Genomic DNA, 26,761 nt, shown 5'->3' with positions numbered 1-26,761 from the left:
ATCCTGACACTTTCTTTTATTTTGTAGAAAAGGGATGGCAAGTTGGGGGGGTGCGGTAAATACACGAGGAAAATTTTCTCTGAAACGGATAGAGCGGCAAAATACAACGAAGTGACCGCAAATCAGGGTTTCGGCACAGGCAACTAACTACAAGCTTTGAGGAGTACTAATCAAGACCTATCTGAACATCAAAACCACAGATGCAACACAAGGCAAGATTTATTTGATACACAAAAGCTGCAAGAAAGACCCAAAACTTGCGGGCATTGCGCATGTAGCGAAGGAGCCCACAAAGGTTAGCGTACGACGGCAACCTTGGGCTGATAGCCATCTAACATGGAACCGTCCGCAGTTGCCATCTGATGAAACAAAGTTTTACCATCCATCCCTGTCTTTGGCGCATGGTTGGCCCCATGCGTCTTAGTGGCTTTCACCTGCCAGTGCTGTCTTTGCCAATAGTGAACACAAAGCTCGTCAACTCCGAAGTCCCTGTTGCCGTTTCTGAGTGCAAGGTTAATCACTTTTAACTTGAAAGCAATCCTGTAGCTTCCGTATCGCCCCATATAACCACGGAACGGACATGGCCGCAGCACGAACTTGCCACCTTAGCTTGGTTTCGAATGGATTGGGGCTCTGTGTGTTGATAGTGCGCATAATGCTTAAGAGGTGGCGCTAGGCTGTCGTGCACTATCTTCATCAGTAATTGGAAGGAGCAGACGACATTACGGCTGCAATTTCCGGGGCTGTGATAACCACTCGTGGAAAAAAATTATTTTTGTTGTTATGCGAGTGCGAAAATTACGTGAGTAAAGGAGGTATATATGGCATTGGTTAATGTCCTATTTTCTTCCTTGGAAATGGTAAAAAGCATTCGTGACTTTTCAGTCCTGGGCCACTGGCACTTCTATGTTAGGTATGCTGACGTGCATCTGTTTCTCTTTTTTTGTTTTTTGTTTTTTCTGTTCACAGGACAACCAACTGAAGGTGATTGAGTGCAACCTGCGTGTGTCTCGTTCTTTCCCGTTCGTCTCGAAGACGCTCAACTGTGACTTTGTCGCACTGGCCACCCAAGTCATTCTTGGACTCCCTGTTGAGGCCCGTGATGTCACCTTTGGCGTTACCCGGGTCGGAGTAAAGGTAAGCGCACGTCTTAAGGGTAGAATGATGAGGGTGCTGTCTTTTCAGCGATTGATAAAGGCTGTTTGATTGCGGTGCTCCAATTGTCGTCAGTTCCTCGTCGTTACATCGGTGCTTTTTATAAAAAGCATTGATGAATTCAAACTGTCAAGACGGCTTGATTGTTCTATTTCAGGCATCTTCCGCACTGCCGGCTCATCCCTATCCCCTGGAGGGCACATACCATAACATTCCCTCGCTTGTTAGAACTGTCGCCGATGCTCAAACAGAAAAGAAACACCTACATTGAAAACGAGCATGAAAAAAAATGGGTGGGGAGAAGTCGTTAGAGTAGCAATAGTGAACTTTGATTTTGTCAAAGTTCACTGTTGACAATTTTTGGGTTGCAACTGTTGGTGCGCAGACTGTCTCGGCAAGCATCAGTTGACATTACAATTTGTTGCTCTTGCATTAATTGCATTGCATTCAATATGTCCTTGTGTTATTGCCAGAGCTAATTGACTAACTGCGAATGCTATGGTCCCTCGAATTCGCGGCGCAAACGGAAACGCGTGACAAATCGATTTCCGAAGATCCGTCGTTGTCACCGAAGTCTCAGAACGTTTCCCTCAGCGCTTAATCTGACATCTCGATAGTAACAACACGGTTGTCCGCATTCAAAAAAAAAAAAAGAAGAAGAAGAAAAGCTGTACGTCGTCGGGGCCTACAATGCGCGCACAGCGGAACCATGCGTGCGTGCATGGCGTCAAAAACAAGTTGTGAATTAAGCGAATACTGTGGAACACTATTTGATAAAGCGCCTTCCATATCCAGCATGGGCCCACATACGAAGTCTGTTAGAAAGGTGTCCGATCCTATTTTTCTTGAGAGCACTTGATGGATTTGAAACAAGGGCGCTTGCATCAGCCAATCTTGAACCTTCGTGCATATGTGTGAATTCTTTCTCGCCTGCCTATGGAGTCAGTAACTGGGACGCAGCGTCTGAGTGAGGTAGTGTGCAGTTCTCTTGTCGGTTTTTCATTGCAAGGAAAATGACTGAGCAACCTGAGCAGCGCTACTAGGGTACATCAAATTTTGCCAGAAACTGGGCGATAGCCAAGTGGAAACCATTCGGAAGATCAAGACAGCTTTCGGTAATGACGTTATGAGCGGCACACAGATTAAGAAGTGATACAACTGGTTTAAAGACTGCTGCACATCGGTAAAGAGCGAGCCACGCTCCGGTCAGCCATCAACGTGTCAAAATGATCTGGTCATTGTCAAAGTGAACGCTGTGGTGATGCAGGACCGTCCTTGGACTATCCAAGAAATTGCGAAAGAGGTGGGCATCAGCCCACCTCTTTCTCATTTCTCTGCACATTCCGTTATGACTGAAGATTCGACCTTGAAGAGAGTTGCAGCTAAATTCGGGCTGAAACTGCTCACGGTGAAGCAAAAGCAACTTCGTGTTGAAGTCTCACAGGACATGCTGGATTTCACAAGCAGTAACCCTAGCTTCGTGAGCACCATTATCACTGGTGACGAGTCTTGGTTGTGCGGGTACAACCCGGAAACCAAATCCCAGACTTCACAGTAGAAGCATTCTACGTCGCCAAGACCAAAGAAGGCTTGCCAAGTGTGCAGCAACGTCAAAGTGATGCTGAGTGCTTCTTTTGACTCCCGCGGTGCGGTACGCCTTGAGTTCGAACTACAGTGTCAATCACCCAAGAGTACTACAGGGATGTCCTTTGTCGCCTACGTGATGCTTTGCGATGCAAGAGGACCCGAGTTGTGGTCAACAAAAAACTGGCGTAGTCATCACAATACTCCTGCACATTTCTCGTGCATTTGTTGCCACATTTCATTCATCGTCGTCATTGGACGCACTCTCTTCCAAAGTTTTCTTGGTGGGATTGTTCTCCCACAGCACATCATCCTCAGTGCCATCAAGCGCGTTCAAGCGTGCTGAAACCAAAACTGAAAACCCACGTATAATATGGGGCCAAAATTTCGTACCCTAAAATCTAGATAAAAACCCTGGGCTATATGCAGTCTTTTACGGTCGCCTTTTCCCAATTTTAGTATGCTTTTTGCACGACACCACAGTAGTGTAGTGAAAGGGACATTAAGGAGGTGTCACATTGTTTACATGAAAGACAGAATATCTTAAAATTATTGTCCTTTTTTTTTCTTTTCATCCTCCACCCCCACCCTGTAGTTGTGGGGGTCGTTTCCTGGGAAAATTGCAGCCGTGCTTGCACAGACATTGATTATGCTGAAAATTTGAGAATGTGCCATGCAAATCGGGAGAGTTTGCAGCTGTGCGCATCATGAGCAAACGTGCATGTTGAAGTTGCAGGGCACAGCGCCTTTGCCAAGTTTATCCACTTCCTCTTGTGTTCCTCATTCACCTTTGATAGTGTAGGAACGAGGTTAGAATCGGTTGTGCGGCAGTTAGTTTTAGTTTGCTTCTATTTACCTTGTGTCGTAAGCTAGGGGAGGCACGTCAGCCGATGGGAGGCAGCATTGCTTTAGTTGCACTCGGTCGAAGCGGGTCCGACTAGATTTTCCGTGAACGCAGACAGTACAGCGCCAGCATAGTACCGGGCGTAGTTAGGCAGGGCCAGAGACGGCCGAGCATTTCAAGTTCCTGTTAACCCGGGAAAAAGAAACCAACCCCCACGTGGGCAACAGGGATTAGAAACGTCATTGTGACGACTTCCTAATTGCCTCACGGCACTTTCAGCCGGTGTATCAATGGGCTTCTTCCGAGACTCAGCGTGGCGTAGTGACTCCTCACATCGGCTCAGCTGTGGTGCCGCCACATGCTGTGTTCGCACACACTGCTTTGAGGCAGCGCACGTCGCGATAACTCTGAGGTCACAGACAACCTTTTGTCCCTGCCCGGTTTAGCCCCGGTAGCTCTCGGAAGAGGGTGGGTTGGCGACACGTGAGAGTGTGGCTGAGGTCGCGATGATCAGGGGCCTTGTCGGCGATTTGGTGCGTATTGTTGCATTGATGTCTTCGACTGCTCCCGTGTAATTCTTACAATTGAGCTCGTAAGTAGAACCACGGGTGGTCCGCGAGCGGTTCCTCTTACAGCACGCAGGGGACAGGCGGATTATTTCTCCGTCGTCAAGAAGTTGACTTGTTACGGGGAAGCCGTTCTATGGTCGCAAAAACCCAGTACGTGTAGCTTAAGCTAGATAATTGTGTGCTGCGGAGCTTGCCCAAGCCTTTTTGACTTTTTGTAGTTCTGTTTTGTTTACATTTTGGTTGTTGTGTTATTTGAGGCGAGGGTATAAGCCCTCGCACATGCACAAAGTTTGCGTCCTCGTGGCGGGTTTTTCATCAACCAAGTGTGCTGTCCTATCAGTGGACAAGCAGGTGACGATTCGTCGAGAGTTGTGTAAGGGTGGAGCACTGAGGGGATAAAAAGAGGCCCCGAAGTTCTGCCAAGTGTTCTGAACCGAGCTTGCAGTGTTAAGCACCATCGGCTTTGCCGAATCCCGTAGGGTCGCCCTTCAGAAGTTGGTTCATTTCCAGAGTGTGTTTTTTTTTTTAACGTTGATGTTCGTACTCATGTAACTTTTGTACAGTCTGTAAATACAAGTTTTTCTCAGCCTTCTAGAACTTCTTCAGCATTTCTGCTTCATCTTCAAGCAACCAGCAAGTCAATCGCCGCTATTGGCATAGCGGCAAAACGTTTCGTCTCCCACTTTGCTATACCACCTCGGGTGGTGCAACTTGGGCGCTGAGTGGTGAGAGTTTGTTTCTACAATGGAAATAACCTGGATTTTACTGATAGGATATCTGATTGCAAGAAAATTGTCTTTTTTAGTAGGCACATATAAATGCAGGTTGATGACGCTGTAATGCATGTCAGTGTTCAAAAAAAAAAAAGGGGGGGGCACTATGTCAACATTATCTGTAATCTTGAAGTAAGCGCACACGAAGGTGCATTAAGGGCTCCAAGATATGTGTGCACAATTTCGGTGGATACAATGCGCTGCTGATGCAAGATGCTGACAAAGTGGCATGGCAACGCAGCGCCTTGGGTTCTCTGGCATGCACGGGATCGCCATGTTTTGCACTGCAGGGCAGGCATCTTGTACCTGTGCAGTACAAGCTGCTTGCTTGTACCTACTTAGTAGCGTATATTCTAGGATTGTGCGAACAGTGAATTTCAGGTTCAAAGTGTATTCGAAGTGAATAGTGATTTTTCCAAAGAAATTCAAATATTATAAAGAAAAATAGGCATACTTATCAAAACCTAACTAACCTGCACAATATATTTTTAAAGGATTGAGACAAGGCCTTTGCCATTTTTTGCTTCAAGGGAAGTTTAAACTACTTTGAATAGTAGCAGGATTGGAGTTTCTGTAAAATGCAAGTGAAAACTTGTAAAAAATGTTACGATTCAAAATTTGCTGTACTTAGAGCATATAAGTTGGGCATACTAAGCTTATAAACTTAAAAAATGAATCACTGTGAGGGTAATATCTTCATTCAACCGTGAAAAGGTGCTTCACGGCAGTACAGATTTCAGTGTCTGTTTTTGGTTTAAAACTACTTTATTGCAGTGAAACCACTTTTACAAAGGTTTACATGCAGACTAATATACATTTAAATAGGTGTTTTCACGGCTTAGCACTTCCTTACGCCAGTGAAAGCAGCTCTACAGGGGGTTGGATGCGGATTAAGGTGCATGTATTAGTTTGTTTTGAATACCTTGAAATTCACCTTAACTTAAATTTGATTCGAAAATAAAACAAATGCTGTAGTATCCATTCAAATATTCGAAGCATTCAAATACAGTGAAACCTCGGCATAACGAACTTCAGGGGGCCATGGCAATTCGTTCGTGATTTTGAAAGGTCGTTATAGTGAAAGCCCAAAAATTAACCATAAATACTTATTTTCCACCTTATAAAAGGACTTACCTTTAAAACAGTGGGTTCTATAACTCGTCTTTCACGAGAAAGAACCAGTGCACAAGTGAACACTAAAACATGCACGTTTACTTAAAGAAGTCTCTTTTTTTTTCTTTACGCGTGCAGCACAAGTTTTGCAGCGCAAAGGCCTCCAGCGCATCCACATTCGTGTGGTGCGATTTGGTGGTGCGATCCACTTTTTTGCTTAGCAAAAACTGCTTCCGTTTTTTTCGTTGCAAGCAGAGATGAACTCATTAGGGAGTTTTAATATAGCGCACCGCAAGCTCTTGAGGTGTGGTTGCTGACACTGCGCATGCATCGTAACGCGAGTCGCTGGTCGCGTTCGTGGCGCTCCTGCAGGAAATTTGAAATAGAGGCGACGTGTGCGGCCCGTAAGCGCTGGTTTCGAGGCTACAGTGTCGCTGCGATTGTGCGTTGCGGTTTGCGGGGGGGCAAACACTATTCTAAAACTCATATGGCGCCCGCTATGCGGGCGACGCCCGTAGCACCTGCAAACGTTATTCTAAAACTCCCTATTGTAGTAGCACCGCAGCGTGAACACGGACTTGCTTTGCGGATGCGATAAGTAATCACCGAAAAGAGATGAGCACGACTGACAAGGCCTTCTGGAGCACATGTAGAAGCGACAAAGATAAGACAAACTCGAAGGGTATGGCTGTCATCGCCTCTTCCGAAGAAGAAAAAATAGCTAAAAAAAATTCCTCGCGTTTTGTTTTCTGCTCTCTCGCTGTCTCAGGTTTTTTGCTCCCATGGTTCCAGCTCCGCAACTCCCACTCTGCCGCCGACCTTACCCTCCCGTGTTGCCCTCGCCATGGCAGTTGTAACCCTGTTGCGTCAGCTTTTCAACAAAAAGAAAGAAAAGAAAGTCATGCTTTCGTTTTTTTATCTCCTCCGCACTGTCGCGCGTGTTATGAAAAGCAAGGCGTCCGTTCACTGTGTTGTCTGGGTGCGTACCGCGTCGGTGGTCGCTACGGATTTCAGAACATGAGTTCGCTGTATTGAGGCATTGTTAATAAAACACAGAACTAAATAGCGCTCGTTATTATGGAAAGTTCGGTATTCTGAAGTACGTAGTAGTGAAATAATTTTACATTGAAACTATTAGCTGTCGATGCGGGATTTTTTCAAAGTATGTTAATGTGGGGTTCATTCTACCGAGATTTCACTGTATTTGCGAAAGTCTAGTATATTCGTATGAAATGGTGCAGGGTGAAAATTGTTTTGCAACAACTGTACTCAATTACATTGTAGGCTAATGGCTAATGAGCCTTAGCTTAGACCACAGAAAAGTTAGTATCGCCCTGAAATTCCTGGGTGCCAAATTTGTACATACGGGGCTGTACTGTGTAATGGGGGAACTCATCGTATTTGGTTGTGGCAGCAATCATGTCGGCAAGATCATTCTACACTAGGAATGCTCGTTGCAAGCCACATGCATTGCATGTCCTGCGAAAGTAGTCATGAACATTTGTGGATTTTACTAGCAAGCCGACATTTTATAGCTATTGTATGTATTTCAAAAGGTCTCGTCCTCTGCGGAATGAGTGCACGCCGCACTACTTGCAGAAAAGGAAATGCTGTTACTCTGGCGATTTAACCTGTTGGGGTGAAAGTAATGTTGAACTCTGCTCATGTGGTAGTGGTGCGTTAACATGTGTGCTGCAAAGCCTGCCTTTGTTACATTGTGAGAAAAATTTTTTGTGATCCGCATATTTGCACAGTGCAAGAAAATGAGTATGTAGTTACGGCTTAACTACGGAAGGAAAGAACATGGACTGGAAAGAGTGCTCCTTCCCATCCATATCTTTTCTTTCCATAGTTACACTGTAACTACTTGTTTTCTTGTGCTGTGCAAATATTCTGACTGCAAATAAACTAGCTCAAGCATCCTCCTTGTCTAATTTTTTCGTGATGGTGACGCATGTGTAGTGACTGTGAGAGCTTGCCCATTTCGACTCTGAGTGATGTTTATCTGGCCCTGAATTGCAGTGGTGTGCCTAACACTCAGCCTCGTTAAGTGTAACAAAAAAAAACTTTCTTGGAGCAATTACTTTCTGACAGAAATTTTGTGCATATTTCTATTTGATATGGTTATCAGAATCTTTTCCACTCACCAAAAATCTTTTCTCCAAATTATTTTTTCTTTCCCTTTTTTACTATCCTATGGGGTTTAAACACCTGTAAGGCTGGTCACTCCTGCTTCACACGGTATCTTTTGTGCAGGTGCCCCAGTTCTCGTATTCTCGGCTAGCTGGTGCTGATATTCGTCTCGGTGTGGAGATGGCCTCAACGGGAGAGGTGGCCTGCTTCGGCGAGAACCGATACGAGGCCTACCTCAAGGCCCTGCTTAGCACTGGGTTCTGCATTCCTGAGAAGAAAATATTCCTCTCCATTGGAAGCTACAAGGTGACTGGTTCACACACATTCATCTAGCTGTGGGATAAGTGATAATGCTATAGAATAACACCCTAAGGCAACATTTTGTGGGTATTCACTCGGGTGACTGTTCTTTTGGCCTCTTCAATTATCAGCACTTACCTGGTAGGGCTGAAATATCTGTGCTTCGCTTTTTTTTTTTTTTTTTTTTTGAGGAATGGGGGAAGAAAAGACCACCAGCAGGCAACTTCCAGTAGACATCCAATAAACGAAACCTAAAGGAACCAGGGACATGTGTTTCATTTACCAATAGATGAACATGAATGCATAATTTTCTTATGGAACTCATCATTACAGGCGCAGTTGTTTCATTTAAGCAGCTGTTCTAATCAACAGATTTCTGTTGAAAGTTTATTGTCTGTACAGTTTATTGTCTCCACAGGCTGAGTTTGTGTTGTTAAAAGTGACAATGCTATGCTAAATTTGTTGTATGTTGCTCATGCAGCACAAGGCCGAGTTCCTGCCGAGCGTCCGAACATTGGAGAAGATGGGCTTCGAGTTGTACGGCAGCCTCGGCACCTCGGACTTCTATATGGAGCACGGCATCAAGGTAAAATCTTTGAAAGCCTGAAAAAAAAAGCAGGGCCGGGATAGACTCATCTTCATAATGATGACTTGTGCAAACATCGCTATTTTATTTCGAAGCAAAGTCGAAGTGAATTCGAGTGGTAGCAGGATTTGAATAGCTGTAGGGTGCGAGTGATATGCGATAAAACATGTTACATTCTAAAATTTGCCAATCCAGCAGATATAAGATATAATTATAAAACATGGTAGGGCAAACGAGACACAGAAAGAGCAGGACATGAACAAGGCCAGTTTGTTTGCACTGCCAAGTTTTATAACAAATCAATACTGCCTATTCATTCTTATTATAATATAAGCAGTGTAACATGATTTTCAATTTTGAGTGATGAACCTGGCTGCAGGTAATAAATGAGCTCTTCAACTTGAAGGGGTACTGACACGAAATTTTTAACTTATCTTTTTTTTTCTTCGTTAATTAACAGGCCAAATCTCTAAGAGAGTAGGAATTGTACCGATAAGCGTGAGTGCACCCTGTAAAAATAGTTACAGCATACTTTTAAGAGCTAGTTTCGGTCTTACTGTACCCTGGCGTCACGACATGGTGTGAGCAGCCCCACCAGGCAGTAGTTTGCACACACGAGTTTTCGTGATGTATTCTCATCCACGCATCGCTTCAAACAGTTCCTTTGCCCTCTGATAAGCGTATATCTTGTATCTGGGTGCACATACACTATTCCAGACTCTGCTAGCTCGCTTCACAAGCATGCTGGATGACAGTGACCACAGGACCGCACGGAGTGAGCAGACAACAGAGAAGGCGACATGCGAGCTGCTATATTTTGTGTTTTGGTGCTGGACATCATCACAAGTAGTCAGACTGCTGTGTGGAGTCACCAGGATTAGTACTGTAGCCTGACATCAAGGTAGTCTCGATGTAGGTAGGTGCGTCACGAGGAAATTGATGTTAGTATCATGCTAAAGTATTTTACCAGTATTTGCTCAGCGTCGTGACGTTAGCTCAGAGCCATTTCTGTATACAGGTGATTTGCATGGCAGAGTAAACTCGCCTTCGGAAGTAGGTGTCAGTACGCCTTTAATCAGCAACTTTTTTTGAGGGGTTTTTGGATACCGAGAGTATGCTCTATTTTTTCTGTGATCTTTTTTTTTTTTTTTGGCAGATAGAGCCGATGACGTGGCCCTTTCACGACCATGACGTTGACGAGGACACTGTCAACGGAGGGTCGGAGGGTGGGAGCCTGTCCTCGCAGCAGACGCAGCTGAGCATCGCGGACTTCCTGGAGCAGAAGGAGTTTGACCTGGTGGTGAATCTGCCCATGTGCAGCAGCGGGGCGCGCCGCATCTCAACCATGTTCACCCAGGGCTACCGGACGCGCCGCATGGCTGTCGACTACGCCGTGCCTCTGGTCACAGACGTCAAGTGCGCCAAGCTACTCGTGGAGGCAGGTTGCAGTTACGACAAGATTGATCGAATTACCGTATTTACTCGCATAATCCTCGCACTTTTTTTGCCGGAAACCTGATGCATAGTTGGGGGGTGCGAGAATTACGCGGGGAAAACTTTCCACGAAAACGCAGAGAGCGAAAAAAAAAAACGAAGTGGCCGCGAATTGGGATTCTCACACCAGCAACTTACAGCACGCTTTACAAAGTACTAACTAGAACTTACCTCAACAATAAAAGCAGAGGTTCCACACAAGGCAAGATTTATTTGAGACATAAAAAGTGGAAGCAAATAGTCGAGAATTAGAATACCATACGCAAAGCTTATGGGCGTTGCGGTAGCGGTCGGCGCTCAACAGGAGCCCTCAAAAGGTAAGCGTAGGGCGTCAGTATTGGGCTGATAGCTATTTAACAGAATCGTCCGCAGTTTCTTTGTGAAGAAATAAAGTTTACCATCAATCCCAGTTTTAGGCACACGGCAGGCCTAACGCGTCTTGGAGGCTTTCAGCTGCCGTCACCAGTAGCGAACACAAAACTCGTAGGCTCCGAAGGGCCTACCGGCGGCCTTGTTGCCGTTGTTTAGCGTATGATCTATCACTTGCAACTTGAAGCAGCCATGTGGCTTCAGTATTGCCGCATAACGTGCCAAGATAACCGACACAACATACAAAACACGCCGCAACGCGCACTGGCCACTTTGGCTTGGATTGGATTAAATCTCCGTTCAATAGTACGCTTGATGCTTAAGAGATGGCGCCAAATAGTGCGCGCTATCATCATCAGTGGCTGGAACGAGCAGATGACATTATTGCGGCAGTTTTCGGGGGTGCGATAATTACTCGAGAAAAAATTTTTTTCGTATTTTTCTTGGGCGATGGGGGGGGTGCGATAATTATGCGAGTGCGAGGATTATGCGAGTAAATACGGTAATTGACGGGATTGATGTTCGAAGCTTATCATTGTAATGAAGTGGCGACCATAGGACGAGGAACTCACTCATGAGTCTACTCACTAGGACTCGGATTAAGCCATGAGTCTGATTCTGAGCGAGTCCGAGTGAGTCCAGTTAAAGAAAATTTTCGTGATTGGGGTGCGAGTGAGTTCGGCTAAAGTGATTTAGAAAATGGTGTCCGAAATCTTGATGGGAGCCGATAAATGGAAACAACGTAGTGGAATAATCATAAGATGAACAGGTGAAGTGCCTCAGACTAACTGGCCGACGTTTCGATAGAAGGACCTATCTTTTTCAAAGGCCTTTGAAAAAGACAGGTCCTCCTATGGAAATGTCGGCCAGCCTGTCTGACGCACTTCACCTGTTCATCTTATGATTATCCCACTTAGAAAAGGGTAGTAGCTCGCTGGGGTCCCCTGCTTGAAGCAGGATATATCGCGTGTGGTGGCACCACTAGCGAGTTCAATGTAGGGCGCTGCCAGGCGTTCGTGCGCTAATAAAGCCATGGTTTTTTGCCCTCTGTTATTATATACTTCACGGAAATGACTGCGAATTCGGCAGCGTAGGTGGTGGCACAAGTGTAGCTGAAAAAATTTTAAACAAACTGACACGAGCTCGGTGCGTTGGCTATCATGTGCCTGTAAATCATGGTAACTTTCTGGAAGAGTCTAGCGTGGTGTACGCAGTTTTGCTGTTAGCTCGTCATCTCATGTTAAATGAAACACACTGACGACCATCAGTACTAGTTCGACTAAAGCTGCAGCAAACATTCTTTTTTGAAACTCTGTCATCGCTACTCGTGCAACGCGCAATTACACTGCGTGCAAAAGCTTGTACATGCAAGGGATTATGCACTGATTTCAGATCCACATAAATTGCACGTATGTGTGATAAGTAGTGATGGCAAACATTTAGAAGCTTACATTGCACAGCTATCAATCGTAAACTTGTTTTTTTTTGCATTTCTTTAAAAAGGCACTGCTTTCCTCACACACACCTTTTAAAAGTTTGTGAAAAGTATAGCCGATGCTGACTTTGACACACACTCGGTATATGTAGTTTGCTACGAGCACTTAAGGTTATGCATTCCAAAGCTTTTAAACACTTGTAGCTGCTCATTATTTATGCAGATCTTCAGTATCTTGGCTCTGTAATTTGGCTATTTCAGCACTGAATATTTCTATCCAAAGAACGTGAAGATCCACAGATAACAAAAACAGGAGGCCACTCTTCTCAAGTTCTGGATGCAAGCACATGATCGTTTGTTTGTCAGATATTGATCACAGTTGCTTACTCAGCATTTCTACTTCAGGAGCAGTGACTTAACTTTACATGTTTTGTCTTTTAGCACTTATCTGATCTCTCAGAGCTAGTGCCATTTCACAAAAAGGTGCAACCGCATCGCGACATAAAAGCTGATGATGTCTTTTCAGAGGTCAGGGGAATGAATGTTCTGCGCACCCAACTTCTTAGGAAAACAATTCTTTCACGATTGCTAATATGTACATCCAAAATGCTGTTCCAATGCAGCTCGTGGCGAGAAAAGCACTTCGTAAACGTGTTTTGTATCTTGCTCACAAAACTGTACAAGTGGTTGGACTGATACAACAGTCCAACTTTGTCACGAAAGGTGGTCACACGAGTGAGCTGAAAATCTTCTCCTTGAACTGGCATTGTGAGTAGCGTTATGCAAACTTGGCAGTTTGCTTTCAGGACACATTTTCACGCCATATAGCCCTATAAGGCGGTCATTGCTTGTCAGGCCACATCACTGTTCGCTGAAAAACCTAGTAGATTGATGATGCAAAGTGCGACGGGTACTTAAAGGGACAAAACTCGCACACACCAACCGCCGCTCCAAACACGCAGCAACTGGCCCAGCGCCAACTCTCACTACATTTAAGGAGTCGCCGGTGCCGCACCGCAGAGGTCCGCTGAAATATTTCTTGAGTGAGTCTGAGGGAGTTCCACTTTCTTTTGCCGACCTAAGGTGGCGAATGATCCCGCTGAGTCTTTGTTGCTTCCCACTTTTCTGCTGCCGTTAATCCCAGGTGCCACGTTTGTGGCACTTCAGTCTGAATTTTCCTCTCCCTTGAAATTTCACTCAGGGACCTCCCGGCTTCTAGTGGCCACAAATGTTGAAGTTCAAGTTTTCACTTACACTTTATAAACCACGCTTATTCGTGCCACGCTTGAGTGCTTTATTCTTTGCAGAAATGGGCACCATGTGCGTCCGGCAAAGACTGCGAGTACCTGCCTTTTTTTATGCTTCTGTTTTCTTAGTGTTTGTAATGTCTAGCTACAAACATTTACATTTTGTGGCACTCAGGACTAAGAATAGGAAGTCCAGCTGTGTGGATATCCCAAAAAATGTACTGCAGTTTGCAGTGCATCACAGTTCTGTTTCTTTTTCATTAATTTACTGCGGAATAACTTTCAGAGCGTTTCAAAGCCTTGCAAAGGTGCTGCATTATGAAGGCATGAGTTGAAAGACTCTCGCTCCCATTCTTGTGCGCTTCGAATTGGATCGAAATGAAAAGTGCCTTTGGAGACAACTCAAGTATAACTGTTGTCCTCTTGAATTGTCTATTAAAACATGCAGTGCGTTTCATTACTGCATTACACCATTCGGACTGGCGAATAGATGGCTAAGAGTGTTTAGTATTAAGTTGTTCAGCATTTGGGAGTAGCCAACATCATATGCTTGTGCATTTCCAATTCTTATGGCTGAGTCATTGTACTGAGTTTGTGATCACTGGTCAGATGTTCTGTGCAAGTGGAAATGGCGGGGATTTTTTGTGGCACAGTGTGGACTGTAATTTGAGGGGCGCTGTTACAATTTATTCCAGGAAGAATGTAAGAAGCAGAGAGTATTTTTTTCTGTTCATGACGTGAAAAGGTACAAAAACGAAGACACCAAACGGAAAACCTAGGACGATGCACTACAAGCAGATGATGTATCCCATTCAAGGAAACATTTAAACAGCTGTTGCTGTAAAATCTGGGTATAACGAACTTCAGGGGGCCATGGCTATTTGTTCGTTATTTTGAAAGGTCGTTAAAGTGAAAGCAAAAAATAACAATAGATACTTAACCATAATTAACTATAAAATACACAAGTGAACACCGAAAAATGCATGTTTGCTTAAAGGAGTCTGTGTTTTCTTCTTCTTTTACGCGTACGCTCCAAGTTCTTTGGCCACAACAGCCTGCTTCTTGCCTTCCAGTTGCCGAAGAATATCTATTTTCTCGCTTAGCGAAAACTGCTTCCGCTTCTTCGTAGCAAGCAGAGATGAACTCATTGTAGTAGCACCGCAGCGCAAATGCCGACTTGCTTTGCTAAAGCGATAAATAGTCACCGTAAAAGATAAACATGAGTGACAAGGCCTCTAACACATGTAGAAGTGATAAAAATAAGAAAAACCGGAAGCGTCGGGGCTGTCATTGTCTCTTCCCAAGAAAAAAAAAGAGCTGTCTCAGGTTTTTCGCGCCCATGCTTCCTGCTCCACAACTTCTACCTACTCTGCCCTCTGCCTCGCAGACCTTGCCCTCCCGTGTTGTTGCCCTCGCCCCTTGCCTCTGCGCTTGTAAACCTGCAGCGTCGGTGTTTCAATAAAAAGAAATAAAAGAAAGTCGTCCTTTCATTTATTTATTTTTTCCTCCGTGCCGTCGCTCGTCTTCCGAAAAGCAAGGCATCTGTTTGCTGTGTCGTCTGCTTGCGTACCGCTCCGGTGGTCGTGACGGATTTCAGAACATGAGTTCGTAGTACTGAGGCGTTGTTAGTATATTGCGGAACTAAATTAGCACTCGTTATTCTGAGAACTTGGGTATTCTGAAGTACGTTATAGTGAAATAATTTTATATTGAAACTATTAGCAGGCAGCAAGGGATTTTTCAAAATTTCGTTAATCTGAAATGTTCATTAATGTGGTGTTCTTTCTACCCAGATTTCACTGTAATTATATTGCCACGTTCATTTCTCAAGCTTTGTTATCACCCCGTTACACTACGTTCAGTGCAAACCGCGCCTACGATGTTTGAGAAGCTTCGAGGTTCTAGTAGATCGTTTTGTTAAGATTACGCCCACTTCATAAACATTACAGATTTTTTTGGAACCTATGCCGCCGCTAGCGGTGACTTTAGAACATTCTATTGCAAGGGTATAAATGCCGACACGCTTCGCCGCTTGTCAGTTGGTCGACGGCAGACTCTCCGTTCACTGCTATTAGTGCCAGTGTCTCGCTGTAGTCTTACTTTCCTTTTACGTGGCCACAGGTTCGGCCGAATAAATAGATTATTCTTCAAAGTACTGTCTCTTCCCCTTCGTCGACGTTACGACCCCGTGACAGTATATCTGTATTTAAAAGTAAATATCCGTTATATGCTCTTTGGCGTACTCTTTTTGGCATATTTTCACGTCAGGGAAATAAAAGCAACTTATCAAACTTTACGTTATGCCATTTTATTTCCTCCACTATTTTTTTCCTTCCACCGTTTGGAATCTTTCTCTATATTGATGTCTCTTCTTCTTGTTTTTCACAGGCTCTGCGGCTGATTCACAAAGCACCGCCTGTCAAGACGCACATTGACTGCCTGACTTCGCGCAACATTGTACGCCTCCCGGGTCTCATTGACGTGCATGTCCACATGCGTGAGCCGGGCGCGACCGAGAAGGAGGACTACGCCTCCGGCACAGCGGCTGCCCTGGCTGGTGGCTTCACAATCATCTGCGCCATGCCAAACACCCAGCCACCAGTTTGTGATGCCGAGTCACTTGCGGTCAGCCAAACGGTAAGACGACAACGTATATGCAGTGTGGTGGCATTCTTAATTGTGAATGCCAGCGTTATTGAAACCAAGGGAGAAGTTGATGCTACTAGAGTGCAATGAAACACATAAACGCGCTAGCTACGCGATGTCGTAGACGAGTTAAAAAGGATGATGCACAAATAAACGGACATCAAGAGAATTAAACGCACGAGGAAAAATTACGTCCATTCTCGGGGTGCCCTTCTTGCCTTGATTTCACGCAATCACAGCAAAAATGACATGTTACTATTAAACCATGTGTTCCCTAGAAATCCAGTTTTGCTGCGTGCCCAAATGCTCGTTGAGATTGGGGAAAACGGGGCCTGATACGTTCAGAGAGCAGTTTGCGTGACCAGTGTGGCTCAAGGAGATTTCAAGAGATCACTGGGAGTCAACCTGTAACCTTGTAGTGTGCAGCTAGGAGTAACTGACAGCAATGCTGTCGCAAAGCTGTTTGAAGGGAAAATTGTGCTTTAGGTTTAAAAAATGATTGGCACTTGTAAGACTGGCACTCCTCCAGCGCATGCCATGAACCCACAATCAAATGCCAGCACAAAGCAGCCAGCTCTTCTACAACACCGACACGTTACCAACATAGTTGCTCCCGCCGCCTGTTGCGGTACAGTTACTAGTACCAACACATGAAGCCCTCTCGATATGCATGGAAGTGTGCTTCTAATGGCAAAGCTGATGACGTTTCCGGCATAGTTTCAGATATTCGATGGCATCTGCTAGGACCTATATGTTTTCTTTTTTTTTTTTTCTGTAAAGGTATCTTATCCTAAGGCAGCTCGAAGCTTGACATGGCAAGCTTCAGAAAATATTGAGCCAGTGTGGTATGTGAGAAACGATAATCTTCATGTTCTCTCCTAACTCCGCACCCCAGCCATGTCAAGAAGTCTTTTTCTGTGAAGTTGATAATGTCAACTTTACGTAGGTTTGATGACAAATAGGTGCTACCTAATCGTAGTGTATGTAGATTGTAGTACATGTATAAACAGCTTTACATATCTCACGCCATTACCAGCTGCCCAATATGCTTGTACCCACATTTTTTTTATGCTTCCCTCTTACGAATATGCAGGCAGCCAGAGCTGGCGCTAGGTGTGACTATGCCCTTTTTGCGGGTGCCAATCGGACGAATGCCGAGAGTGTGGCGTCATTGGCACCATCTGTTGTCGGGCTCAAGATGTACCTGAACGACACGTACGGGCCTCTCTGCATGGACACAGTCTCGGATTGGCTCAAGGTGAGTGTTGATGCACACTTTGCATTCTTTGTTTGACCCTGTAACTTGCCATCACTGGACAACAGTCTAAGCATTCCTACGTTATTTTAATAAGTCGCAGTGAGACCAATATTCGTTCTCTGGCTCAATTACCAGTAGCGGCTGCTGTACTCCTAGTAGTTATTGCAATCAGAGTTAGGAGTCCTAAAAAATACGACAGCCAAAGAGCTTCCATCTCCGTAACTGCTGTATGCATTTATTGTTACTTAATTGCATAACATTGCACATATGCAACAACAAAATCAGTAAGTCACCAACAAAACTGAGTGTTCTCACACATACCATGCAGGGTAATCAATGTGTAACAACACATCTCGGCTATCTCTGCTGCTGCCATTGACAGCTCCGGTAAACATTTAAAACACTTATATGAGTATGCTGAAGCTCTTCATTGTAGCTATGAAACCTGATGGCGTGCTGCCTCTTGCTTTCGCAGCACTTTGAGAAATGGCCAAGGCACATGCCATTGTGCTGTCACGCTGAGGGCCCCACGACAGCAGCCGTCATACTGTTGGCCAGTCTGCAGCAGCGGCCAGTGCACATCTGCCACGTCGCCAGGGAGGAAGAGGTAAGCGGAGAGAACAGCCATGAGGGTTTTCCGAGGTTATCCATTGATAATACCGAGGGGACCGTGTTTTCGAATAAGTCCGAAAAATCTGATAAACACTTGCCGGTAAAATTTTTTACCATTCAAGTTTATTCAATAAGCTCCGATTTTAATTAAGAGGGCATTTTCAGTGTTCAAAGAGCATTTTCAAAGTTGACAATCGTCAATTTGATGGGGCAGACTGGTCTTTGGGACCAAAAAGTGACAAAAAAAATTCTTTTTTAAAATTGACATATTTGGTTTCTGCAAATATTTTTCTATGTCTGTGCAAATTTTCACACACCAGGAAGTGGTAATTTTTTTTTTTTTTGCAATGTCATTTTAACTGTCCAGATTCTTGGTGCTGTTAACATGCAGAACCTGCAAAAAAAAAAAAAAGGAAAACCGACTTCAAGGCTTCTTTATAATTGGCCGGCACCTGTGTTAGAAGCTCTGCTACGAATTTATGAGCACTTTTATGAGGATTGCAGAACATGCGCACCATGATTGTTGATGTTTGAGAAAGCTGTGTGTTTTCTTTTTTTTTTCTTTTTTCTCTAAAAAGTAAATTTACAACTGTTCAATTTTGAGGCCTCAACATCTCTGCAGCTAGGGCAGGTACAACAATTATTATTTTTGCAATGGAAGCCTGTCAAGTATGAGAGCAGAATATAGAGCACAAGCCTTTTTAATTTAACTCATCAAAATTGTTATACAATTCTAACTGCTTTTGAAAATGAATAGTTCATTTTGCAGTAAAATAGTCAAGAAAGGCCTAAAAACAAAATACTCTTGCATACTTTCCTCCATAGTCGTTAGTCTATGTTGGCACATCTTAAATATCACTTTTAATTAAGCACTTTTTTCTTCTAAAGCGGCCTTAAACAATAGGGGGTGAACTTGAGTTATTTCAGGAACAAGATGAGTTACAGGAAAACTTCTTAAATATTTGAAATCAGTAGAAAAATTGAATAGTTCTGTGCAGTTTGATCAATATGACTGAACAAATAAACAAAAAGCGTCTAAGACCAGTCTGCCCCCTTAAAGGAGAACACCTCTGTCAGCGACGACGACCTCGTAAAATTTGCTTGCATTTACTACAAGATTTGAGGTTGTAATACGAGCGAATTTAAGTGATTTGTATTCAAGTATTTGTGCTTGTATATATATGTGCTTGTGTGTTGAAGCCTCCCAGACATCCAAAGTACATTTAATGTGTTCAAATGTGTTCAAAAGCGAAGTTGTCTAGACCACCGTTCACGGTGGTCTAGCCAACTAGCCCAAGCGACATAGCGTTTCGAGAGGTTAAACCCCAACAGTTACAGTCGAATCTAGATAATTGGAACTCGAAGGGGCCCAAAAATTTGTTTGAATTAAAAAAAGTTTGAATTATTTAAAGCTAAATGAATAGAGAACTCACCATGCAGTAGCGCATGTGCATTGAGCTAACACACGAGAGGGAAGTTTCAGAAGACCTATATTTACTCACAAATCACAGGACATCTGTCATTAATTGAAATAATCGGTGATGCTCATCTGCACACGTTTGCCTTGCAATGAGTCAATCGATTTCGCACGCAGCTTGCAAAGCATTTCTACTTCGGCTTCAGCATTCTCCTGGCAAAAAAAATTGTGCGCAGCTGCGTCAATGCTGGCCACAGCCGCAGTGTGGCCTGCACGTGACGAGAAAGGAGGGCCGTCTTCATGGGAGAGAAGCAGATCGGCATTTTTTTTATAGAGAACCAATACTCCACGACAGCTACTCTTTCCACGAGCAATGCACAATGTCCAAAACACACTTGTGAGAAAAAGCCTGTCGATGTTTTCGACAGGCTTTTTTCTACGAACTTTTTTGTTTATTGTTGGATATTCATGAAAATTGGCACAGACACTAAGAATGACCTCACAGTGCTTCCATAAAAATTTTGAAGCGATACTACAAATACTTCACAAGAGACATATTATTTCTTCATTGAACCATGTGGAGGGGCTGAGCATAACGTCAAAAAAACAGTATTGAGAAAGCTGCATTTAAAGTTTCAACTTTTTTTTACGTTTCTAAGACACCCAAAAACTGTGAACTGAGGTTTGTCTTGTGATATTTGACTTCTTTTCATAATTTACTCCTTTTCATGATTTACAAAGAACAAGTATGGATTTCAAACCAAGTTCTTTGTATGAAGGAGTGGTGTGATAGGTATGACAGAAAAGATTGTAATTTAATAGAACCATATACTGAAATTATTACACATATTTTTTGTGCTGAAGTTGTAATTAGCGTAATTAAGTACTTGATTACAAATATTCACTGAACTTTTCTTTATTTGGAGAGAGGTTTATTGCATCATAAAAATGGATCACACCATGACGGCCTATGCCTTCTTTTCAAATAACAAAGTTATGGGCAGAAGACTGGTGGCAGAGGAATTTTAGCAGTATAATTATGACGCGAAACGGGCATATAAAAATTCGTGCCCCTGATTCATATACGCTCTTTTGCCGCTCTAGCCGTGAAACGCATCATCATACAGCCGGTCGCGGAAACTCTAATCTACAGCAATTCATTAACCTCGGAACATTCATAGACGTTCGTGGCGATATCAAGCACGGCTCCAAGCACGTCTGAATTGCATCACAAAAGCTTATTGACAGCACGCCATATGACCGTGGGGTGCGCGGCCGCGTGCACAGTGCAGTGGCGTTCGGTGACAATGCGCGAAAAGTGTAACTACGATGACAAAAAAAACGGCGCGCACTGCGCTTGGCATCGCATTTTGGAATGACGGCGCGCGAAACTGCTAGCTGCTGTTTCGAGCAATCCTTGGCAGTGAGGGGGGGGGGGGGGGTGACGAGCTTGACTGTGTTGTCCACTGCCGATGCGTAAAATACCCGTACGTGATTCAGAGGAGCTAGCGAGTGATGTGCTACATTTTTTGTGAAGAAGCACGTTGCCAAGAGTGCGCTTGCGCAACGTTTCTGCCCGTAGTCTTGCTGTCAGCGGAGTTAGGGTTAGAGCCGACTCCGATGACGCGCCGCTCTGGTAGACCGCGCGCCCGCTTGTAGTTATCTGATCGTGCATCCGGTGCGGCCACTCATAGTATTCAGATCGTGCCGCCGCTCACAGCTTCGTTGCTTGCGAAGAAGCACGTCGCCACGAATGCGCTAGCGCGTCGTTCTTGCCCGCAGTCTCGCTGCCGGCGGAGTTAGGGCTAAAGACGACTCCGATGGCGCGCGGCGCTCGTAGACTGCGCGCCCGCTCGTAGTAACCTGATCGTGCATCCGCTTACTGCTCGTAACTAAAGCGTAATTACATCTTAAGTGATCATCAAGCCGTGAACACGTCGTGAAGTAGTGATTTTCGAGAACCATGTCCTCGTGACGCACAAGCAGCAGACGACGATCTCCAGGATCGAGCATCGGGCCAATGGCGAGGCGAGCTGAGGCAACATGGCGGCTATGGCCAATCAAGGGGCTCAAAACGACCTTCAAACATTTGCTTTTGATACGCTGGTTTTTATAGGGAGGAGCCAGCTGAGGCGGGAAAGTTAAACACGGAGAAATGCTCTTTCCGATGATCTCGGGAAGCCGGCTCCCGGCATAAGCATCGCAAAGCTATAATTTTTTGAAAATCGCTGTTTTCTCGCCATTTCTATAAAAGGTTTTGCTACCTAGGTGGGTGAAACGAATTTTCCGAAGGACTTCTGCACGGTTTTCAGTGTAGATATTTTGGAACCAGATAGAAAAAGGGTTCCAGAAACTGAAAACTTGAGTCTCGAAAAATCGATTTTTTCGCCATTTTGCGCGATCCCAAAGCCGCGTCCCCCCCTTAACCGTAAGTTCGAATTAAGCGTGTTTGAATTTACGAGATACGACTGTATTATGATGTAACATTTATTTTTCAATTGGGTGCCCCGCCAAGGTGGGCTAGTGGCTGTATCAAAGCCCGGCCGTGGCGGCCGCATTTTCAGTAGAGGCAAAAATGCTTGAGTCTTGTGTGCCCAGGTTTGGGTGCCCGTTAAAGAACCCCAGGTGGTCGAAATTTTCGGAGCCCTTCACTGTGGCATCTCTCATAATCATATTTATTTATTTATTTACAGTACCTACAGCACCCGCGAGGGGCATTAGTGTAGGGGGGAGATAATGATTTCGAAATGCAGAAAGGCGACAGTCCATTAACACTGAGTTGAACATAAAAGAAATACAGATACATAATAAAGCATCCAATGGTGACACATAATAAACATTGACGTGTGTGAAGGTACAGCAGAAAAAAAAAAAAAAGCTGAAGCGTAGATCGCTAGAGAGATGAAACGAAAGTGTAGGCAACTTTAATGTGTGCTCAGGCTACAATAAAATATGATGTTCCAGCGCAGTGGCGAATGTTTCCCTGGACGCGGCTACAATTTCATGAGGTAGTTTGTTCCATTGCTTAATTGATCGTGGAAAAAATGAATATTTAAAAAGGTTAATTCTGGTATCGAACTCGCGCACTTTAAGGGGTGATCAGTACGAGTAGATATATACGTAGGCTCCGATATGGAGGTAGTTTGTTCCATTGCTTAATTGATCGTGGAAAAAATGAATATTTAAAAAGGTTAATTCTGGTAGCGAACTCGCGCACTTTAAGGGGTGATCAGTACGAGTAGATATATACGTAGGCTCCGATATGCAGTTTTCTTTGTGAATACCCGTTAAACCATGGAATATTTTGTGAAACAGAGATAAACGTAAGAATTTGCGCCTGTCTTCAAGAGGAGGCCATCCTGAAGTACTCCTGATTTCGAAAGACCTTTTAGAAAAGTTGTAATCACCCGTGACGAAACGGGCCGCTTTCAGCTGCACGCGTTCTAGAGCGTCGATGTTCACCTTAGTAAAAGGGTCCCACGTGCCGCACGCGTATTCCAAAAGTGGGCGTACTTTCGACATATACAGGATTTCTTTCAGGCTGGCCGGTGCTTGTTTAAAGTTACGTCTTAAGAAGTTTAATGTGTTGCTGGCCTTTGTTACGATGTAATTTATGTGGGCATTCCAAGTCAAATTGCTGGAAAAAATGACTCCTAAGTACTTATATTCTGTTACAAGGGACAGTTGTGTTGTATTCATGACATAGTTTGCCATCAGCAGGTGTCTTTTGTTTGTGAATCTTAAGAGGTTGCATTTGGACAGGTTGAGTGTCATGTTCCAAGTCGCACACCAAGACATGATTTTGTTCAGATCATTCTGTAGCAGTTGACTATCTGATTCACTTGAAATTTCACGATAAATATAAGAAAAATCAGGGGCCCTTAGACGGACCCCTGTGGCACTCCAGATAATACAGAGACATCAGAAGAGCGGACACCATGAAGTATCACGCGTTGGTTTCTATCTAACAGGTATGCTTCCAACCACTTCAGGAGGGTGTTCGGCAAGTTGAGGTAGGACAACTTTAGTAGTAACAGGGTGTGAGATACGGTATCGAAAGCTTTCCGAAAGTCTAAAAAGATGCAGTCAACTTGCAAACCTGAGTTAATAAATGCTGCGATGTCATGGCAAAATTCTACAAGCTGAGTGTCGCAAGAAAAGCCAGCCCTGAAGCCATGTTGCGTTGGAATAATGAAGCTATTTTCTTGAAGGTGTGCCATTAAATTTGTATAAACAACATGTTCTAATGTTTTACAAGCAATGCTTGTGAGTCAAATTGGCCTGTAGTTGCACGTTCTTGTTTTTGAACCACTTTTGTGAATTGGAATAACATTTGCAGTTTTCCAGTCCGAAGGTAGAGCACCAACGTGAAGAGATATCTTAAGTAACAGTATTAAGAAAGCGGTGACAGACAATGCACAGTTTTTTAGGACAAAATTTGAAATAAAGTCAGGACCGGTAGCCGAATGGATGTTAATCTTCCGTAGTAATAATGCGATACCATCTTCAGACAGCTCAATTTCCCTCATCTGAGTAAACTCTCTGACGTCATGTGATTTCAAAAGTGCGGCTTTTGAGCATGAAAACACGGAGTGAAAATAAGCATTGAAGGCCTCTGCTTTTGCCAAAATATCTGTGCCGTAGGCTTTTTCATCTATGACGTCAGGGATAGCGTCACCAGAGTTCTTTTTGCTCTTGACTTATTTCCACATCTCTTTTGGATTAGTTTTCACTTTGTATCCTAGAGTGAAAAGAAACTTTTTATGTGCATTGCGCATCAATCTCGCTATCGTTTTGCTTATTACCTTCATCTTTACGAACAATGTAGGATTCGGCGAGTGACAGTGCTTACGAAAGGCTCTATTTTTCCTGTTTAACATCGTTCGAATCTCTTTAGTAATCCATGGTTTATTGTTTCGACGCTGGGAAGTAATGACATGCGAGGGAATGAAGGTTTGTGTCAAGGACAGTATTTTAGTCTTAAAAAGATCCCACAATGCATTTATGTCTAGACACGAACATTGAGCCCTAAGCTCTGGGAAAAAATTGTCTAGTTCACATGATATTGCTGCGTAATCGCCTCTTTCATAAAAGAAAGATCTTGCGAGGCTGCGCAGAATGACAATTCTTGGTGGCACAGGACATCTTAACGACAACAACATCATGATCACTAATACCAGGAATCAAGGTAATCGAAGGCACGAGATCAAGCACATTGCAAAAAAATAAATCAAGTACATTTGCACTACTAGCCACAATTCGCATTGGTTTTTGCACAAACTGTAGTAACAAATGGGCATTTATCATTTCGCGGAAGGTCGTGTACAGGAGGGATGAATTGACTAACACTGGTGTAAGCTGCTGCCATATTACATCTGGTAAATTAAAATCACCTGCCAAAACAATATATGTAGTTTGTAGTGTCAGCAGCACATTGCTTAAATTGAAAAGGGGCTGAGGGGCTCTCGTGCTGGGTGACCTGTAGAAGGAAACGAATGCCACAGACGAGCCGTTGTTCAAGAGTACTTTGCAGCAAACAATTTCGGTTGAGCCAGCTTCAACGTCAACGAGGAAGCTAAATATAGCATTATGAATCAAAATGAAAACACCTCCCCCATGCGCGTTTCTGTCCTTCCTGTAGACTGCGTAGCAGGTTGGAAAAATTTCATTGTCATTTATTGTGTCGTCTAACCAAGATTCAGAACCAAGTACTACATGTGGCTTTGTCGTTTCAATGAGAGCGGCGAGTTCTATAATTTTATTTTTTACGCTACGACAATTTACCACAATACACACGATGTCATCCGGGCTGGATGGTTGTCTAGAAGTTACGAGGGCCTTTTTTAGTTGCTATGTCTTGGTTTTAGTCACGCTGTCTGTTTCAGCATTATAGAAAAAAGTTTCCTTGCCAATCTTTAGTTTGTTATACGATAGTCTGAAGTCCCCTCCCTTACTCTTTCCAAATTGAATTAATTTCCGCCTCTCTTGTCGAACTTTGTTGCTATAGTCTTCGCTAATAGCAAAGCTTGTACCTTTTAACCTCGAAGTAGCTGATAAAACACGCTGCTTTTCCTTAAACGACAGAAACCGAACTATAATAGGCCTGTTTTTAGTTGCCGTGAAGCAATCTAACCTGTGGGCCTTCTCAACCGTATCAGCCGAAATAGCGACTTTTAACTTTTCCTCGCAAAAGGTGATCACCTTAGTCTCCGAATCTTGCCAGATTTCACCAGCTGCATCTTGAAAGCCAAAAAAGATAAGGTTGTTTCTTCGAGATCTACTTTCCATATCATCTTCCAATTCTTGCAGCTTCGAAAACGTGGCAGCAAGATTGTCGGTCTCCACAGTTAACTGCATCACCTTGTCTTTTAATGGAAGCACCGATAGCAATTTGTCCTCAAAGACGTTCAATTTGTCCTCTATCTGCGAAAACCTTTGCTCGAGTGCTTCTTGCCGTGACGCTACGGAACGAAGTTCCCCAAGAATTTCTGTCTGCTTTTGCAGTACCGTGGGAATTGCCATGACAGCGGTGAACATTTGTACTTCTTGCTCAGAAGTCAGAGGGCCTGGGTTTTGTTCTACATCACTTGCAAGCTGCAGTAGTTTTCGCAGATAACGTACACATAACAAACACTTGATTCGCACAAAAGTAATGCTGCGCGTATAAAAGTTCAAGGCGGAATTGGGATCTGGCGCCAATTTTCGAAATGGTTTACCGTTAACAGGGCGATAGAAAAAACCAACCTGAAGAAGTACGAGGCGTAAGTGACCAGCAGCCATGTCGACACCAGATCCCAAGGTGGTATGCAGGGGCGGTAGCTTATGTAGTGTGACGTTGAGTTCCGATGTGCCAGGTTGCCAGTCAGCGTAGCGACAGTCGAACAGCGACGGTAGCGCCGTCATATCCAAAGGAAGGTGCGCTTCAGTGAAAAAGTGCAGGGAAGGGCATACATCCCAGGCGGCACCGTCTGCGTGGTCGAAAAGTTGCCCCGCTCCGGATACGGGGAAAGTCGACACCATCTGCAGAACCTGAAGAAGTACGAGGCGCAAGTGACCAGCAGCCATGTCGGCGCCAGATCCCAAGGAGGTATGCAGGGGCGGTAGCTTATGTAGTGTGACGTTGAGTTCCGATGTGCCAGGTTGCCAGTCAGCGTAGCGACAGTCGAACAGCGACGGTAGCGCCGTCATATCCAAAGGAAGGTGCGCTTCAGTGAAAAAGTGCAGGG

General features: G+C 44.2%; 1 protein-coding gene across 2 annotated transcripts in view; it reads left to right on the top strand.

The window, feature by feature from the left end:
- Positions 1-26,761, top strand: part of r (carbamoyl-phosphate synthetase 2, aspartate transcarbamylase, and dihydroorotase rudimentary) — a 147,241-nt gene that overhangs the window by 64,322 nt on the left and 56,158 nt on the right. For both annotated transcript variants that reach the window (XM_075873983.1, XM_075873984.1), the window contains 7 exons: positions 970-1,137; positions 8,295-8,477; positions 8,953-9,057; positions 10,214-10,495; positions 15,991-16,239; positions 17,342-17,506; positions 17,982-18,113. In XM_075873983.1, the coding sequence (XP_075730098.1) occupies positions 970-1,137; positions 8,295-8,477; positions 8,953-9,057; positions 10,214-10,495; positions 15,991-16,239; positions 17,342-17,506; positions 17,982-18,113 (1,284 nt within the window). The remainder of the gene's footprint in view (positions 1-969; positions 1,138-8,294; positions 8,478-8,952; positions 9,058-10,213; positions 10,496-15,990; positions 16,240-17,341; positions 17,507-17,981; positions 18,114-26,761) is intronic.

Source organism: Rhipicephalus microplus, chromosome 9, assembly GCF_043290135.1.
Source record: "Rhipicephalus microplus isolate Deutch F79 chromosome 9, USDA_Rmic, whole genome shotgun sequence".
Taxonomy (NCBI): Eukaryota; Metazoa; Arthropoda; class Arachnida; order Ixodida; family Ixodidae; genus Rhipicephalus; species Rhipicephalus microplus.
The sequence above is the reverse complement of the archived record's forward strand: the minus strand, read 5'-3'. Positions and strand labels throughout refer to the sequence as shown.